The sequence below is a fragment of the Lupinus angustifolius genome, chromosome LG02 (assembly GCF_001865875.1).
Source record: "Lupinus angustifolius cultivar Tanjil chromosome LG02, LupAngTanjil_v1.0, whole genome shotgun sequence".
Taxonomy (NCBI): domain Eukaryota; kingdom Viridiplantae; phylum Streptophyta; class Magnoliopsida; order Fabales; family Fabaceae; genus Lupinus; species Lupinus angustifolius.
The window spans coordinates 24,108,273-24,127,348 of NC_032010.1; the positions used below are offsets into that span (position 1 = coordinate 24,108,273).

General features: G+C 31.9%; 3 protein-coding genes across 3 annotated transcripts; 2 read left to right on the forward strand and 1 right to left on the reverse strand.

The window, feature by feature from the left end:
* Positions 4,388 to 8,484, forward strand: LOC109342091 (65-kDa microtubule-associated protein 1). The gene is made up of 10 exons (XM_019580097.1): positions 4,388 to 4,535; positions 5,282 to 5,375; positions 5,464 to 5,667; positions 5,779 to 6,030; positions 6,147 to 6,362; positions 6,634 to 6,789; positions 6,869 to 7,180; positions 7,493 to 7,580; positions 7,719 to 7,867; positions 7,989 to 8,484. The coding sequence occupies exons 2-10, from the start codon at positions 5,304 to 5,306 to the stop codon at positions 8,292 to 8,294; spliced, it is 1,755 nt and encodes a 584-aa protein (XP_019435642.1). The 5' UTR covers positions 4,388 to 4,535; positions 5,282 to 5,303; the 3' UTR covers positions 8,295 to 8,484.
* Positions 9,334 to 12,725, forward strand: LOC109342092 (protein HOMOLOG OF MAMMALIAN LYST-INTERACTING PROTEIN 5-like). The gene is made up of 6 exons (XM_019580098.1): positions 9,334 to 9,514; positions 9,595 to 9,695; positions 10,300 to 10,409; positions 10,971 to 11,046; positions 11,206 to 11,346; positions 11,465 to 12,725. Exons 1-6 carry the CDS (start codon positions 9,421 to 9,423, stop codon positions 12,392 to 12,394), a joined length of 1,452 nt encoding a protein of 483 aa, XP_019435643.1. The 5' UTR covers positions 9,334 to 9,420; the 3' UTR covers positions 12,395 to 12,725.
* LOC109342093 (putative BPI/LBP family protein At1g04970) lies at positions 13,099 to 16,532 on the reverse strand. The gene is made up of 6 exons (XM_019580099.1): positions 15,871 to 16,532; positions 15,554 to 15,693; positions 15,123 to 15,474; positions 14,320 to 14,568; positions 13,643 to 13,768; positions 13,099 to 13,389 (listed from the first exon to the last, which is right to left on the reverse strand). Exons 1-6 carry the CDS (start codon positions 16,330 to 16,332, stop codon positions 13,183 to 13,185), a joined length of 1,536 nt encoding a protein of 511 aa, XP_019435644.1. The 5' UTR covers positions 16,333 to 16,532; the 3' UTR covers positions 13,099 to 13,182.

Consider the following 19,076-nt stretch of genomic DNA (forward strand, 5'->3'; position numbering starts at 1 on the left):
ACCAACGGGGGTGTTGGTTCAACTGCTACATACTTGATTCCCCTTAAGCAAAGTCTCAGGTTCGAGTCTTGTAGATGGAAAAAATATCCGCTGGGAGAGTTAACTCCACATACCTGTTAATGTTTCTAGCTTGGAAAGGATTGCCTCAAGTGCGAGATACATATGTGAAACAAAAAAAAAGTGACTTTGTTTTTATGCTCTCAAGAATGCAAAAGTTAAAAGAGCTAAAAGCTAAATCAGCATGGTAGATTTTTTTGTCTTTTGGCCAATTGCTAACTCAATTTCAGATCAGTAATGGTGTTTAGGTAACTTCCTTAATCATTTTAAAGTACAAAAGCACTTTAAAATGCCAGTTGTAAGCCCATAAGAAAATTAATTAATACAATACACAAGGATTGTTGTATCCTACATTCCTTCTGAAATATACTTACTCGGCTAGAAAAACCAACAAGACGTTGGTCTAGTGGTATGAGGCTCCGCTAGATCCAAAAATGACCAAAAGATTAAATGTTTGATTCCTGATAGTGATACTTATTGGGATGAATAGTCACATACCCCGAAAAGGATTAGTTCATCATTATCCAAAAAGTGATGAGATACATTTGGTAGAACCAAAAAAAGTCGGCAGTGATATGAAGAAAATTCTTTAGAAATCTTCACTTGTCACAATAGGGTCATGATAAATAAATGACACACTCACACCAACATAAGCATGGTAGATAAAATATACATAGTAAACTTCTCATGTATGTATACATGTAAATCCTTTCTTGTAATATCATCCAGAGCTTAGTGTAAAGATATAATTGTTCCTCTAAACCAAGGTTCCTCGTTATCTACAGCACCATAAAGTAAAAAAATGCTAATAATTCATCAAAAGTTATTTAACCTATATATATATATTATAGTAAAAATATATATATTTCACCAAGGTACTAAATCAAAATCCATTTAAGTTAATTATAGTAATTTAAATTTAATTACAGAGTGGTTCCATTCCGTTGCGTAACAACAATGTCACAAATGAGAAACTCAAGAACCGTGTCTCCTTTTTTGATATGAGGGTTCATATCATGATTAATTTAATGAGTAAAGAAGTAGGTATAATCATAAGAGAAGCAAAAAAAAGTAGGTATATATAATACGAAAACAAGGTTTAGAAAGATTTATGCCTAAAAAATATAATCACATGTGAGACGGTGCCATAATATCACAGTATTTTTAGGTAAGATGGTTAGTTAGAGTATGATTGGCAAATAATTGATAATGCAAATGCATGTGACTACTTTAGATATTTCCAAGTTCTGAAGTTACACGTATGATTTAATATTCCATGATTTTGCCACATGTTGGGTACCTTAACCATCCGAAAAATTTGTATGAAGACACATGTAAATCATTATATTTGAAAATAAGTGTATTTTATGGTTTTTGATGTTATCATTTAAGATTAAATTTAATTAATATTAAAATATTAATGTGTTGTCAAAATTTCATTGATTATCTCTACATGATTTCGCCATCATACAAATCTTTCTCGGACACAGAAAAACTTGTATGGAGACGCATGTAACACGTCACATTTGAAGACGATTACATTTTATGGTTTTTAATATTGTCATTTGAGATTAAATTTAATTTAAAATTAAAATATTAATGTATTATCAAAGATCTTATTGATTGTCTCTATATAGTTTCGTCTTCACACAATATAAATATAAATGAGAAGTAAACAAACCCTCAATTAATAACATGACAATATTAAAAAGAATTAAACAAAAAAGGAAAGAGAGTAAACCCTTAGTTATAGAGGACTCACGTGGGACTTAAAAGGGTGACAGATTTATGTCTCTTCATTGGGAGGTTGGATTATAAAACTAAAGAACCACCGATTTATTACTAGTACATTTCTAAAACTGTGTAGTTGAGAAATTTTTTTAAAGAATAATAAGATACATTTTCTAACAAAATCAATTTGAATGTAATATTTATCTACTATTTGTTTAAAAATTTATACACATTTAATATATTGTCTACAATTTATTTGTATTATTTTTTAAAGAATTAATAATAATTAAATATAAATTGTGAATAATATAATGACAATATATCATAAAATAATATTTTATTTATTAATGATTGATTTACAAATAATATGTATCACTTTCTTGTGGGTAGAAGAATATAACATTACTCTTTATGAGAAAATGTATATACAATGTCAGTGCGTAATTTTTATACATTGTCAGTCTACCATTTATTATTCATTTTTTTATTATCATTGATATTTAAAAAAATATACAGTAAATGGTGTACAAACGGTGTATAAACTTTTACATTAACAATACATCAATTTTTTTTATGATCCTCATTATCTATTTTATTTGTCATTTATTTTTAAATAAAAATAATATAAATCATATACAAATACTTTAGGCTAATAATGGATAGATATTCAACACTTATAATTTGAAAAATAAGACATTTACTATTTGTGAGCAGCAAATGTCCTTCCCTTTGGTTTTATCATAGCATTGTCCTTTGGCTAACCCATAACAAGATTTGTCGCATTTACATATTTTATTTGCTTCAAAACAATGAGTCAGTGTTGCATCGATAGTAATTGCATAAAATATATTGATCGATAGTTGCTCCATGCTACTTGTACTTTTATAAATTATTGCTATTACTATTTTTGTTTTCTCTTTCCAATGCAAAATAGTTGTTGTTAGAATTCTATAATTACTTTTTGGCTATTTTGTTAATGTAATGGTCAGAAATGGTTTTCTCACTTTTAATACCGTTATTATTAATCGGTAATGTTTTGGTTTAGTCGTATAAGACTTCATTACATATTTAAAATGATTAAATTTTATGAGTTCAATTCCTGTTAGCGATAGTTATTGAAATATTGGAATGAATAATTATGCAATCAAAACTAATTATTTTTTTACCCATAAAGTGAGGGAATACATTTGACAATACCAAAAAATAATAATATTATTAATATAATGACCATAAAAAATCAGTATATGAAGCATGGAATAGTTAGTTGAATTTGATAACAATGTAATTCTTCCCTGCCTAAAATAATTATTACTAGCAATTTTTCAATAAAGATCAATATTCTAATATTATTCCTACTTAAATTTTACTTAGTAAGTTTTCCTTTTATCGTAACCAAGAAATTAACCACAAATATTAGTTTAAGTGATACATGTTTGATTCCCCTTAAGCAAAATTTCGTGTTTAAGTCTTGTGGATAAAAAAAATACTAAGTAGGAGAGTTAGTCCCACATATCTATAGAAGTTCCCGACTCGGACAAGATTGCATCCAGTGTGAAAATACGTATTAGAAACAAAAAAACAAGTAATTATTGAATTTGTTAGTTGCAATATGAAAATTAAATTTGACTAAATTATTTCATTTTTTGATATAACTAAGAATATGTTTATCTTATAAGTAAATAATTAATTTCTTTTAAAGTGTATCCCTCCCTATAAATATCTTTTTAAGGATCGAAATATGATATATTATAATTCAGTAAAGTCTTACATTAATAAGTTAATATCTTATTGGTCACTAAATTATTTCTATCAATTCATATTCACAATTATCACACTTTAATTATTCCAATTTGAATAAGAAAATGGAAAAAATAATTAATACACTTCATTTCCCATAAAAAAACTTAGAAACAATAAAATCACAATTTAAATGTGATAAAAAATTAGTCTAGTGATGTAAAGCTCAACCGAATCTTATAATAACCAAAAGCTCTAACTTTCAAATTCTATGCTGGAGGGTGAGCCATAATAATGAGTTTATTTGAAGTCTTACATTGGCTATTAGGAAATAAATGAATGAGCTTAAAAGTGGAAAGTGCTCCTATAACCATTGACATAAACTTTTGGTTTAAGACATTGTGTCTTACTTGTGCCTATTCACTCATCTCATGCTTCAGTAACAATGCAACTCTCTAATAGTTGAGACTCCCCAATGATAGTCTAGTCCAACAAATGGTATTAGAGTCGATGGTTCTACGGTAACATAATGGACTTAAGGGGGCAAATCAGTAAGTGTATAGTTCCCAAACTTTATAAAAAAATTATTGAATTTATTCAAATGTGAAGTCTCACCACATTAGATATGAGATCAGAAATGAAAAATTTATAAGTGTAAAATGAGGATGAAACCATTGTCTTAAATTTTGGTTTCAAAATGTCATGTCTAACTAATTTTTCACATGTCTTAGTACCAATGAAACTTCTCGATAATTAAACTCCTGATCTAAGTTATGGAATGGAGAATACCATTGATTATATCAAACTTCCGATTAACCTATATCAAACTTCGGATTAACCTATATCAATTGCATTAAATTCTGTCCCGATCAAGAACTCAGTACAGTCAATTACACTCACTCTCGTAAACACACACACACAAAGAAACACTCTTCTTTTTCTTCTTCAGTTTCTGTTTCAGATCTGAAACAACTAAACCAAGAACAAGAATCCTAAGCCTCACTCACAGTGTAAGCAACCAAACCAACCTTCTATTACCATTCTCTCTTTCTTTCCCTTTTTGGTTTTGGGATTGCCCACGTTCCGTACAATCTTGTTCTTCCTACTTATACCTTGTGAAATTGGATTATACTATTTTTCTCACTTCTTTCTTCATGCTATCATTAAAAGTCTTCTTTTTTAAAAGAGAAAAACCCATAATAGGATCAAATTTTGAAGCTTTACAATTGGGTATGTGCCATTTGCTCAAATTGATTTCAACTTGTTGTAATCCTCTGTGTATTGAGTTGAATCTGTGTACCTTGAATAATGCTTGTATGAATGAGTGAATGAAGTCTGATTTGATTGCAGTTTTGATTTGAATATACTATTTATGGAATTCAATTAAAAATTTACAAACTTTTTGGTGATCTTCTCAAAGTTCCCTTAATTGAACTCTTCATTGAATTCATTGGTATGACTAGTTTGGGGTACATGAATTCAATTAATTACACACAATGGGATTTTGAGTTTACATTTACTATGCTTTAATCAATTCCTCATTTCCATAGTCATAGTCTCTTTGATTTGACCACTTTTGTGTTCCCAAAATAAAATGTGCGAAATCCTCATCTTTTTTTCTGTGCATTTTTTAAACTATTAGTTTTGCTTCTTGGTGTGTATTTATATTAGATTGTCTTGTGAAATTCCTAAAATAAATATTAAGATTACATATCCAAAAGCAATTTCATTTTTTTGTTTTGTTTTTGAGATGCAGGCTAGATTGAGTTGAAAACTCAATGGCAGTGACAGAAGCTCAAAATCCTCTTCTCGGAGAAAATACATGCGGTTCGTTGTTAAAGAAGCTCCGGGTAACTAACTTCATAGACATTTTCACATGTGTTACTGAACCTATGCATGGACTACAAGAACAGTTAAGGTTATCTTTGTTTTTTGTAGCAAATATGGGATGAAGTTGGTGAGAGCGACGAGCAGCGAGACCAGATGCTTCTTCAGTTAGAGCAAGAGTGTTTGGATGTTTACAAGAGAAAGGTTATGCAGGCTGCAAAGTCGCGGGCAGAACTACTTCAAGCCTTGTCTGATGCCAATGTTGAGCTTTCTAGTCTTCTATCGGCTCTTGGAGAGAAGAACTTTGCTGGAATTGTTAGTAACTTCTTAACTATATCCTTTGGCCTTTTCAGGCATTAAAGGATGATGCATTTAAGATGAATGAGACGAACTAATTTTGTATGCGTTGTTTAATTATTGTGTCAGCCTGAAAACACTTCTGGAACTATCAAGGAGCAGCTTGCAGCTATAGCACCAATACTTGAACAATTATGGCAACAAAAGGAAGAAAGAATCAAGGAGTTCTCAGATGTACAGTCACAGATCCAAAAAATATGTGGAGAGATAGCCGGGAATTTGAGCCTGAGTGATGCTTCACCTGAAGTCGACGAGTCTGACCTGTCCTTGAAGAGGTTAAATGAATTTCAATCCGAACTCCAAGAACTTCAAAATGAAAAGGTAATCCTGTTCTACTATCCAATAAGGTATCAGTTAGTCAGAAATTTGGAAACTCCATTTTATCTTAAATGCTTAACAGTACATTAACAGTTTTGTTCCATTGCTTTGTTCGGCAGAGTGAGAGGTTGCACAAGGTTCTTGAATTTGTGAGTACTGTGCATGATCTATGTGCTGTCCTTGGTTTGGACTTCTTCAGTACTGTAACTGAGGTTCATCCAAGCCTAAATGATTCTACTGGTGTTGAATCCAAAAGCATAAGCAATGAAACCCTTGCAAGGTTGGTTAAGACGGTCTTAACACTGAAAGAGGATAAAAAACAGAGGCTGCACAAGGTAATGCATTAATAACACTGCATGTTTTATTTCTTTAATTTTTATTTTATACAATGGATGTTCAAAGTATATGCTTTCAACAGTTAGTAACTCTTGCAAACCATAGTTTTCGTCTTGCAAAATGTTTGTGTATGTTTTCAAGGAATCGTCCGCAATTTTTGGCCTGTATGTTTTCAAGGCACCCCAAAAGTGATATAACATGCTCAATTCATTTGTGCTTGACTTTTACTCTGGTGTAATTTTTTCAAATTGATTTGAATATCCCTTTCAGCTCCAAGAATTAGCGTCTCAGTTAATTGATCTGTGGAATCTAATGGATACCCATATAGAGGAAAGGAAGCTGTTTGATCATGTTACATGTAATATGTCAGCTTCTGTAGATGATGTCACTGTTACCGGGGCCCTTGCTTTGGATCTCATTGAACAGGTACTAAAGACCTCTGAAGTTTACAGACTTGTGCTCCAAAATGGTTATATCTTATTATTTCTTGTTCTTTGTTATGAAGGCCGAAGTGGAAGTTGATCGGCTTGATCAGCTGAAAGCTAGCAGGATGAAGGAAATTGCTTTCAGAAAGCAAACAGAACTTGAAGAGATATTTGCCCGTGCTCATATAGAAATAGATACAGAAGCTTCCCGTGAGAAGATTATGGCACTGATTGATTCTGGAAACATTGAACCAGCTGAATTACTGTCTGACATGGACAACCAGATAGCAAATGCAAAAGAAGAAGCTTTAAGCCGAAAAGATATATTGGACAAGGTTGAAAAATGGATGTCGGCATGTGAAGAAGAGAGTTGGCTTGAAGACTATAATCGGGTACTTATAATTTCTCTTTTGTTACAGAGGTCTAGTACTATTTTGATCAGGATATATGCATTCATGTTAATAAAGTTGTAACCCTTTAACCAGAAATCCACTCACTTTGGTGTTAAAGTATAATGTATATTCCATGTTTCAGTTTAAGTAATTTGTTTTTAATAAGATTGTTGAAATGCGTCTTGCACCATTTCTATGTAGATTAGTCCATGAGTTTTTGCTTTAGCTTTGTTGCAAGTTATGGACATATATGGTTACATAATCTTCCTCCGTTGGATTACTATTTTACTTCGACACATATCTGTAAAACAGGATGAAAACAGATATAATGCAAGCCGGGGTGCACACTTAAACCTCAAGCGTGCAGAGAAAGCTCGGATATTAGTCAGCAAAATTCCAGGTATTTATTGAGTGAGACTAGAAATTTCATCAGAAACTGATATTATTAATTTCATACGGCATAAGCTGTCAGTTTAAGTAAAAAGAATGTGCTACATTATTGGAATTAATAGTTTTGTTTCTTTTGGTCGAAGTGCAGCTTTGGTTGATACGTTGGTTGCTAAGACTCGTGCATGGGAACAAGACCATGACATTTCATTCACATATGATGGTGTTCCCCTCCTTGCCATGTTGGATGAATATGCTATGCTACGACATGAACGGGAAGAAGAAAAACGAAGGATGAGGGTAAGTTTCACTTATGAGATGTTTTGGATGATTGATTTTCAGATCAATTTGAGCATTAATAAAGCCATATCAACTTGACTTACAGTGAGAATCTTTAATCAGTAAACTTTTCACTGTGCAGGACCAGAAGAAGTATAATGAGCTGCAAAACACAGAACAGGAGCCTGTCTTTGGTTCAAAGCCAAGTCCTGCTAGGCCAGTTAGTGCCAAGAAGGTGGCAAGCCCTCGCACTAATGGAGGGACGAATGGTACTCCTAGTCGACGGCTATCGATCAATGCTCGTCAAAATGGAAGCAAGTCCACATTGAAAGAAGGAAAAAAGGATAATGTTGTTAGAGCAGCTGCTCCTGTGAATTATGTGGCCATGTCTAAAGAAGATGCTGCTTCTCATGTTTCTGGTACTGAACCAATCCTGGCATCACCCTAATGACAAGTTAAACACCATAATTTCATCTTTGTAGCATTGTCACATTAATATTACTAGTTGCACCTTTAGGAGTATAAAAATGTGTGTGTGACAAGTAATTGAAGAGGAACTGTTATGAGCTGTGTATGTTATATGTTGCTCTTGGAAGTTTTATCAATACATGTTTGACTTAGCCATTAAAGCTCTTTCATACCAAATACCGAAAACTTCACAAAACTCCCTTAAATTTTTTTTGTTTCGCAAGTACACACCTTAAACTGTTTTTTCTGCCTAATTACTCCTTAAACTTTAAATATTAGTGAAATTGGTCTCAACATATATACAATTTTAAATTAATAACAATGACAAATATTATTTATATTTTGTGTGGAAATGAATTACGAACCCGAAATGAATTAGTTTGAATTAAAAGGTACAGAAAAATGAATTTGATGATGAAAGCTCACAAGATAAGATGGCATAATCTTTAGGTGTGTAATTAAGGATGATGCTCTAATTAGAAAGTCATCTCTTTGATTTGAAATGTGAATATCAACCAAATTTGTCCTACTTTTTTTATAAAGTATCTTTAGTATATTTGACAAAATCAAACTCTTATGGGCATAATTTAAATGACTTTTTAGATATATCTCTTCACCTTTCTTAATCATGTGAATTGAAATTGTACTAATAAGCAATCTTTAGAAAATTAAAGTCAACTTAAACTTTTTATATAATACTAATTATTTTGTAAAATTTTAGCGTGTGTACACCTCTTAAATTTTTATTAAAACACATCTAAAAATTGCCTTGTTTTACCATTCCTATGTTATAACACTAAAGCACATATACTTTTTATCTATAAATTATATATTTATTATACGATCCAAATTTGTGTTATGTTATGTTACCCTAATTAAGGATTTATATTTTCATTGTACACCATATACTTATTATCTTTAAAATTAAATCTACCATTATCTCTAATAATAAAATTTGTCTAAGAAAATATTGATCTATATCTATATAATAACTTGTTACTTCTATTCGTACGAGTGTTACCTAAAACGACATCGTTGTGGGTGTATGCAAATTGCAATAGATTCCGAATTGAATTGAGAGAGTGAAGGTTGAAATTGCGAAGGAGATGGCGAACGATAACGAACCCGCGAAGCTTCTGTTACCGTACCTTCAACGCGCCGATGAATTGCAAAAGCACGAACCTCTCGTCGCTTATTACTGTAAGTTATTTTTTTCGATTTTTGATCTCTTAAATTGAATTGAATTGAATTTGATTTGATTAAAAAATAATAATTAATAGGTCGATTATATGCGATGGAACGAGGATTGAAGATTCCACAGAGTGAACGCACCAAGACCACTAATGCTCTTCTTGTTTCTCTTATGAAACAACTTGAAAAGGTTGCTTTTTTATTTCTGATCTTAATTGTTTTTCCAATTTAATTTTGTTTTTGAAAATAATCTATTCTGCTTATAATGTTTAAATTATTTAATTAATGATCAGTGTCTGAATACTCATTTATACGAAAAGCTTGCAGTTTTCTTTTCCTTTGCATGTTTTATATTTAATAATAATGTCACTGCTTCACATATGTTAGATTGAAACTTGTTTTGCCAAAAACCTATGTTGGTACGAACTTATCATAATCTGATTAGTCATCAAAGTTATCAAGAATAGATTGCACAGCCACCCTCCGAGGTTTTACCGAAATTACACTCAGCAGCTTCCAGCTTAAAACATTACACTCACTTCTCCTTAGAGGAGGTCGCTGTAATGACACTCGCCTCACCTACAAGGTTGTCGAATATTTGAGATTTAATGTAAAAAGATAACTAAACCTTTCATATTTGAGATTTTGATTGGTTGTACCTGCATAATATGTCTACACAAGTTTCACTCCGTATTTGATTGATTATGTTTTATACAATTTTTATTTACATAATTGCATATAGTTTTTTTATATTGTTCACATTCGACCCTCATTATATTCTCATGTTCGTGCAGGATAAAAAGTCCACTCAGCTAGTGCCTGAAGATAATTTATATGTTGAGGGATTTGCTTTGAATGTGTTTGGAAAAGCAGACAAGCAAGATCGTGCTGGAAGAGCTGATTTGTATGTTAATTCACCTTTTCTCCTTACTGCGGAGTGTGGACATAACCATGTTTTTCCTAGGATGTGTTTGGATTACTTGTGAGAAATTTAGTAGGTTGATAGTCGACTATGATAAAATTAATTTTATGTTTGGAGAATCGACTATGATGAAATCACTTTTCTCTATTAAATGTTCTTTTCCTATAAAAAATGTTTTTTATACTTAAAACAAATTTGCCAAACATGTCAGATTAACCTCGAAACAGTTTTTTCTTCCATAAAAAAGCTGTTTTCTATGGAATTAATCTCTCCCTGACACCTGCTTTAGGCTTATCCGTTGCTTACTTCCTTATGTTTTGTCAAGTTCATCAATCTCAATTCGTTGGAGGATTGGGAGTAACGTTCGCATCATCTTGTTCCTTTCTTATGTACACAAGATATTTACTCTCTTTACAGACCAAGTATCTATAGTTTACCATATGTTTGCTAATGTTCCTTGCTGACGTCTTTTACTTCATTTTCTTGGATGTTAATATTTCATCTGCGATCAGTCTTATCATATGTTGTTTGACCTTTTTGCAGAAATACAGCAAAAACATTTTATGCTGCTAGCATCTTTTTTGAGATTCTTAATCAATTTGGAGCGCTTCAGCCTGATGTATGTACTCGGTTTATCATGCATTGAACCTTCCATTCCTTTTATGCATGTCTCATGGCATTTAGCGAAAATTTGTGATTGTTATTTAGCAAAAATTTGCATCAGAAATATAACTTCATGTGATTGTTGGTTTAATTCTTTTATGAGTTTCTCTTGCAGCTGGAACAGAAACAGAAATATGCAGTCTGGAAAGCAGCAGATATAAGAAAGGCTTTGAAAGAAGGAAGGAGGCCTATCGCCGGCCCACCTAATGGTGACGAGGATCTGTCAGTTCCTTCGAGTACTCCTAGTAATAGATATGTATGATTCAAAACTCAATCTTGAGAAGTCTGAGTTTGATAACTAAACAAAATATGTTAATAGATTACCAAATAAACAAATATAAACAATTGACTTTCAACTGTGTTTGTTCCTGCAGGATCTCGGGACTAATGAAACCACTGTTACCAGCTCTGGACCAGAATCTGATCTTTCAACTAATTATCATAACCCTGTCAACTACCAGAATCTGCCAAGCACTCATCCTGTACCTAAATTCCATGATACTGTTAATGACAATCATCCTACAAACATTCCACCATCTATGCAGTTTCATGAGGGAGTAAATAATAATAAGCATTCTTCCGATGTTTCTCCATCATCACACCCTTATGCATCTGCAGGTTATCCTTCCCAAGACTACCCGTCTTTCCAGGACTACCATCCTCCTCCACCTTCCCAAGACTACCATCCTCCTCCACCTTCCCAAGACTTCCAGCCTCGTCCACCTTCCCAAGATTACCAGCCCCCTCCACCTTCCCAAGATTACCAGCCCCCTCCACCTTCCCAAGATTATCATTCTCCTCCATCTTCCCAAGATTACCATCCTCCTCCGCCTATGAGATCAGAAACTTCTTATCCTGAGCCCTACACCCATCAGCAGTACTCACCAAAGAGTTCACAGCATTTAGGTCCTAACTACCCGTCTCATGAAACTTCCTCTTACCCCAATTTTCAGTCGTATCCAAGTTTTACCGAAAGCAGCCTACCATCCGTCCCATCAAATTATATGTATTATCAAAGTTCTGATCCTTCATTCTCTTCCCAGTCAGCTCCACTTACTACAAACCATCCATCAAGTGTCCAACACAGTTCCAGCAGCAGAAACGGAGTTGTCTTGGAACCTGCCCCAACTGCTCCGACATACCAGTATGACAGTAACTACCAGCCAACACCTGAAAAAATAGCCGAGGCACACAAGGCTGCAAGATTTGCTGTTGGGGCCCTGGCATTCGATGATGTGTCCATTGCAGTTGACTACCTAAAGAAATCACTTGAGTTGCTTACAAAACCATCAGCTGGTCAGTGAGATTTTGTGATGACCTAGTGTGGATTTCCATGGTGTTTCTACCTATTATTTACATGTCTCCTATTGTAAATATTGGTATATTCACCATTCATTATAAGGTGTGGAGATTATTAAAGTTCACTTTGTTTGTCAAGGGATGTGTAAGATATAAATAGGAATATGTCTGCTTGATTAATTCCTGGGTCTCTGAACTCGGATTGTGCTCTGCTGCATTCATCTATTTCCTTTGAGAATTTGAATCTCAGCAGCGAAATTCCTTTAGTCCATGTAAAGATTCTTGCTTAAGAAGTTTCATTTCAGAGATTAGTACAAATTGGTTTTGCCATATGCCAATACTTTTCCTTTTTGATACATGATAGAATTGAACTTTCCAAAAAAGAAAAGAATTGAAATGAAAATACTTACTAATATGGTAATACATTTGTACAAAACTTCTATTCGAATGAATCCAACCTATTAAAAATTTGATCTATGGACAACATTGTGGCGGCTGGTAAAAGGCGGTATTACCAGAAAAATTATTACGGCAGGGCATAGAGGGGAGGTGATAAGCAGTCAAAAAAATGTGTTTTGTACAATTTTATTACTAGACTCACTCTGATACAGCAAACAAAAGAATTGCTAGAACATGGTCATTAACATGCATGGGACGTGACCATGTGCATGTGGGGGTGAAGAGTGGAGTGACAATTGCAGTGAGAAAATAAAAATATGAATATTGTTTACTATAAAATATAGTTGGCAAATAAAGGAACACATCACACAAATCTGAATATCTGATAGTAGTTTTATAAAACATCATAAGCTGTCTTCTGTCTGAGAAAGGAATGTCCCAAAAAGGCAACATCAGTAGACACTGTAACCCATGGGTGAGCATACAAGATAGCAGCATTCTCAAGGGCAAAACCATTCAGCATTGGCAATGGTATTCCCTTCTTTAATTGTGAGTTCAGGAATGGTATGAGCACAGTTTTTAGTACACTTGACACCACTGACTGCAAATGTTACCAAGTTTAAAAGGTGAGATTAATAATATACATTTACTAAGATTTAATATCAAAATAGAAATTATAATGGTTTCTTTGTACATATAAAACAGAAACACACATGGTTTGCCTTGAATTGTTAATCCTAGAATAGTCCTCTAAAGGCTGGAATTATTTGGTGCTAAAGTTCAATTTCCTCCATTTTCATATAAAAGTGCATAGCTGCAAGCTGAAAAAATGATTACATTTATTCTGATATTACCTGAATCACTTGAATGTGCAACTTTCCTATTTTGCTCCATTTTAAGTATATAGAAAACTTATCCAATGCAAGCCTACCAGCAATATTGCTTTTTGCTATTTTCACATCAACTGAAGCACTTATGTCCTGTACCAATAAGCAAAGTTAATGGGACAAGTTGGATAAGATAGTGATCATGGCTACCTATTTAATTGATAAAAAGAAAGATATATCTGATAAATAGAACTTGTAGATAGCTGTTTTTGCTTTATCGATGAAAACGCTTATGAAAATAGCTTATGATCTTCCTATAAGCTCTTCTGTGAGCTAATGTCAATAAGTTTAATAGAGAAACTTATGAAATAAGAGCTAATTGAATAATTGTATGATTAAGTTGTTCTCAGAAAGCTTGAATTTCATATAGCTTAATCAGATTCTAGAAAAGAAGCATATTATGACTGATAAGAAATTCTATTGGGTGGGAACTTCCTATCTTAGACATCCAAATCAACCTTTGACATGTGTAAGGTTGTGTTAATAGAGACAAGTGTATTCTTAACATGGTTCAACACTTTTAAACATGACAAAGTTGATTTGTATCATAAGGTATGAAGTTCTTTGAGGAAATAGTTACTCATGTAAGATTCAGGAGTTTGTAACAATCCATAAAGTGTACTAGTTTTCACTTTCAAGCATACCACTGAGATGCAGACAACAGGAATGACTTCGCCAGCTTCGAGAACATTAACTATCACATCTACAATAATAGCAGCTTCAATATCTTGGTTGGTGACTTGAATAACCGGTGCAGACGATACGGAGACATTAATATTCATGTCAGCATTTGGATATTGCTTGTATAATTGAGGAACAATGAATCTCCATTCAGCAGTGTTCAAAAGGGCCTGATCAGGTACCTCATCAACAATCCATTGCATACTATCTGCCTGAATGCAAGAACAACATAAACTATCAAAATATATAGTGGTCTATAATAAAGCAAAAGCATCCAACAAAAATTAGCATCTGCGCTATTCTTTTCTGATAACGGACTCGATTCTACGGTTATTCTGATGCAGCATAGCAATCCAATGTCTGTTTGAGCTCAGCTAATGTAATATTTTTATTCTAAATTCACTGAGGTTTCAACAACACAAAAGAACACAACCAAAGGTGTCGTGGCCAACTTTCATTGAAGAACACACTCCACTAATATGTATATGTAAATAATGCAAGTGAGCATGCAAACTGAGTGGAAATGCGAAGAAATTGTTCTTCTGAAGTGTCTAGATGATGTCATAGCCTCAACAAACACAAGCTAATGTATCACAAGAAATCTTAGATCGGAAACTCGGAAGATATGCAATAAGTAACAAGGAGCTCACACACCATCAGTATAGCTAAGATGGAAAAAGGGAAGATGCCAAAATAATAGGAAAAGTGTGGTTATTAGACTAAGGCATGCAAAACAAGAAGTGAAATGAATATTTTGGAAACTTACAGTAAAGTAAACTGATGAAGCAGATTTCAAAACATTTTCATGTACTGAAATCTCTATCATCCTTGGTGAGCCAGGACGGGGAACAGAAATCTCCGGTCCTCTATGGTAAGTTTGAGGTACTAAAACTTTACTTGTCCCTGTGAATAAACCATTGATTTCAAGTTCAATAGAAGAATTAGTCAGCACAGGATTGCCGACGAATGAAACATTTAGTACAGCAGTTTTGTCTAACGAAACTGTCTTCGGAAGAGATTGCAGTATAGTGTCAAGCTGGGTTATCCCTTCTCTTATTTTCTGAGAAATGGCCTCTTCAACTGAAGATGCTATATTCCCTTCAAAAACTTCTACTAGTCTGCAATAAACATAAACATATTATTGGAAAAATAACTTCAATTAATACTTATAAACCATGGCTTAAGAACATTGCTTACACTTGGTAAAGCCAAGCTGCTCCACCACTCAACTTTATAGATAAATCTCCAACTTTACATCCATAATCTAAGAGAATCAACTCAAGAGTTCCTTCTTGATTCCTGAGATTTACGGTAAGCCCGACTTGCAGATCTTCAACCTTCCAAACATAGAACAACACAACTGAAGAGTACATGTATTCACTTTAGAGGAGCCAAACCCCAATGCAACTATGTAAATTCTAAGTCATACAAAAACATTGCAACTTTAGGAAAAAAGATAAAACTAAAAGGGATAGTCACTGAGTATAAACATGAGGAATATTCTAGTCTTATACCTTCACAGTGGCAGTACCACTATCTGAAATTCCAATTGGAACTAATGAAGTTCTTGCAGTATACCTCCAATTCATAGTTAAATCTGCAGTGGCACCTGAAACAATTAGAACAATGCCTGATTCACCTGTCTTAACAGATGAACTATTTATTTTGATATCTTTGATTGTGATCTCAGAAAGAATCACTTGAGCTTTTCCAACAAGTGGCACGTTGACTTTCTTCTCAATATCTGAAAGTTGAGAGGGAACAATAGAGGATATAGCTTGTTCTATCAGAAACTGTTTTGCAAAATCAAGACCCTTATCAGATATCACCACAGAGATGAAACCATCTTCTTCATGAACATGTTGGAGACCAACAACAACAACAACAACACTTGTTGGAATTAACACAAGAGATAAAAGAAGCAGAAAAATTGATGGTGCCATTGATTTTTCAGGTGTGGAATTATAAGTCAACATGTATATATATATGTATAGGCAGTAAGTATAGCCTATGCTATTGAATCTTGAAACAGAACATGCTCAAAAACTGATAACAACTTTGTTTTATTCTTTCTCTGATGTTAATATAGTGAAAGATAAAAATTTGAAGATACCCATGTGGTTAAATATTGCTTTGTGTTGAATATATTATTGGAGCTGAGTTTATGGAACAACAGGAACATTGGTGGTTGGTTTTGGAGTTTTATTCATTACATAGTACACATTACAGTATTTTATCAAGAAAAAAAAAAATAGAGCACGAGGCTCACGCGACTTGTAATTTTACGCCTCAAGATATTATGATTCATGCGTTGTGAGAATTGGACCATACTCGATCACACCGGTTTAACTGCTAACCGGACTTAAAAATAACCTTAATTTATTGTCTTAATTGAGTGATAGTTGAACCACTTTGAAGCAAGATTGGACACATTGTAAGTATGGAAAATGCTTTGATAATTATGCACATTAACATTTCAAACTTTAAAATCCGTGCACCGATGTAGAGTTTTTTATATTGTTAGCATATACATAATAATCCTTCTTAAATATATATGAGATGACATAATTAGAGTAAGTGGAATTAGCTATAAGTAGATATTCTCTTTATCCCATGGTAAAAGGCATAGAAGTAAAAGAAGATAATAATTAACCGATTGCATGATTTACTCATTTATTATAAATGTATATTACATAATTTTTCACCATTATTTGATCAAGTATTCTATTTTCTAGTGATTTAGTATATTTTTTCTCAAATACTCAATCATAATCATATTAATTTTTAAATATTTTTTATTATTTTAAATTTAATTTGGAATAACATTTTTATGTTTTTTACCACGATGATCCATCAATCATGTGAATTGAAAAATATATGTAAGTAAGTTGAACAAGTTTTATTGACGTTTCCTTTTGTTTTTTTGGCTATTATATAGTTAACACTAATATTAGTGTGTATAACTTTTAAATTTTTTAAACAAAAAAATTATTTTCAATGGGCTAAAAGCCTAAAAAAATAAAGAATATATTATGTTCATGTTAGCTACATACCTTTGTTAGATAATCTAAAAGTTGATTAACCCTAACAAACTGATTAATTATGTTATATATTAATATTATTGTAATATAACTAAAATATTATAAAACATTTCAATATAAAAATGTGATTTAATCGTAAAGTTTAAATATTATAAATCTACTTAAATATATGTGTGTAATCCTATTTAAAGATGGACATTTTAATCCATTTAAAGATCTCATAACAAATTAGACTTTTAGTTCTAGATTTACAAGCCTAATCAGATGCTTAGATAATTTAAGGCTGGACCTTAAAAGAAACTTTAAATTGATAAATAGACTAAACTCTAACTAGTAACTACTACATATAATATTATATTATATGGTGTATTTCTTTAAGGCAAACTGTAGGTAGATATTTTTCTGCTACTACTAGTGTACAGACACTTCGTATCTACCAGTCAATATTGTATTGTATTATATTATATATTCATTTTTTATACATTTCATTTTTTATAATTAGAATATATTCGGTGTACTTTATATTATAATTGTTGTATGTTAATGATAATGTATAATTTAAGATGAGAGATGTGATTAATTAATGTGTTGGTGGTGATTAATTAGGATTTATGATTCTCTTTATCCCATGGTAAAAGGCATAGAAGTAAAAGAAGATAATAATTAACCGATTGCATGATTTACTCATTTATTATAAATGTATATTACATAATTTTTCACCATTATTTGATCAAGTATTCTATTTTCTAGTGATTTAGTATATTTTTTCTCAAATACTCAATCATAATCATATTAATTTTTAAATATTTTTTATTATTTTAAATTTAATTTGGAATAACATTTTTATGTTTTTTACCACGATGATCCATCAATCATGTGAATTGAAAAATATATGTAAGTAAGTTGAACAAGTTTTATTGACGTTTCCTTTTGTTTTTTTGGCTATTATATAGTTAACACTAATATTAGTGTGTATAACTTTTAAATTTTTTAAACAAAAAAATTATTTTCAATGGGCTAAAAGCCTAAAAAAATAAAGAATATATTATGTTCATGTTAGCTACATACCTTTGTTAGATAATCTAAAAGTTGATTAACCCTAACAAACTGATTAATTATGTTATATATTAATATTATTGTAATATAACTAAAATATTATAAAACATTTCAATATAAAAATGTGATTTAATCGTAAAGTTTAAATATTATAAATCTACTTAAATATATGTGTGTAATCCTATTTAAAGATGGACATTTTAATCCATTTAAAGATCTCATAACAAATTAGACTTTTAGTTCTAGATTTACAAGCCTAATCAGATGCTTAGATAATTTAAGGCTGGACCTTAAAAGAAACTTTAAATTGATAAATAGACTAAACTCTAACTAGTAACTACTACATATAATATTATATTATATGGTGTATTTCTTTAAGGCAAACTGTAGGTAGATATTTTTCTGCTACTACTAGTGTACAGACACTTCGTATCTACCAGTCAATATTGTATTGTATTATATTATATATTCATTTTTTATACATTTCATTTTTTATAATTAGAATATATTCGGTGTACTTTATATTATAATTGTTGTATGTTAATGATAATGTATAATTTAAGATGAGAGATGTGATTAATTAATGTGTTGGTGGTGATTAATTAGGATTTATGATTTTTTGT

Coding starts and splice junctions, on each gene's coding strand:
- LOC109342093 (XM_019580099.1), bottom strand. CDS start 16,332: ATGTTGACTTATAATTCCACACCTGAAAAATCAATGGCACCATCAATT. Junction 15,694..15,870: donor GTGGTACTGCCACTGTGAAG/GTATAAGACTAG, acceptor TATGTTTGGAAG/GTTGAAGATCTGCAAGTCGG. Junction 14,569..15,122: donor CTTCATCAGTTTACTTTACT/GTAAGTTTCCAA, acceptor TCTTGCATTCAG/GCAGATAGTATGCAATGGAT.
- LOC109342092 (XM_019580098.1), top strand. CDS start 9,421: ATGGCGAACGATAACGAACCCGCGAAGCTTCTGTTACCGTACCTTCAA. Junction 9,515..9,594: donor ACCTCTCGTCGCTTATTACT/GTAAGTTATTTT, acceptor AATAATTAATAG/GTCGATTATATGCGATGGAA. Junction 11,047..11,205: donor TTGGAGCGCTTCAGCCTGAT/GTATGTACTCGG, acceptor TTTCTCTTGCAG/CTGGAACAGAAACAGAAATA.
- LOC109342091 (XM_019580097.1), top strand. CDS start 5,304: ATGGCAGTGACAGAAGCTCAAAATCCTCTTCTCGGAGAAAATACATGC. Junction 5,376..5,463: donor CGTTGTTAAAGAAGCTCCGG/GTAACTAACTTC, acceptor TGTTTTTTGTAG/CAAATATGGGATGAAGTTGG. Junction 6,031..6,146: donor AAGAACTTCAAAATGAAAAG/GTAATCCTGTTC, acceptor TTTGTTCGGCAG/AGTGAGAGGTTGCACAAGGT.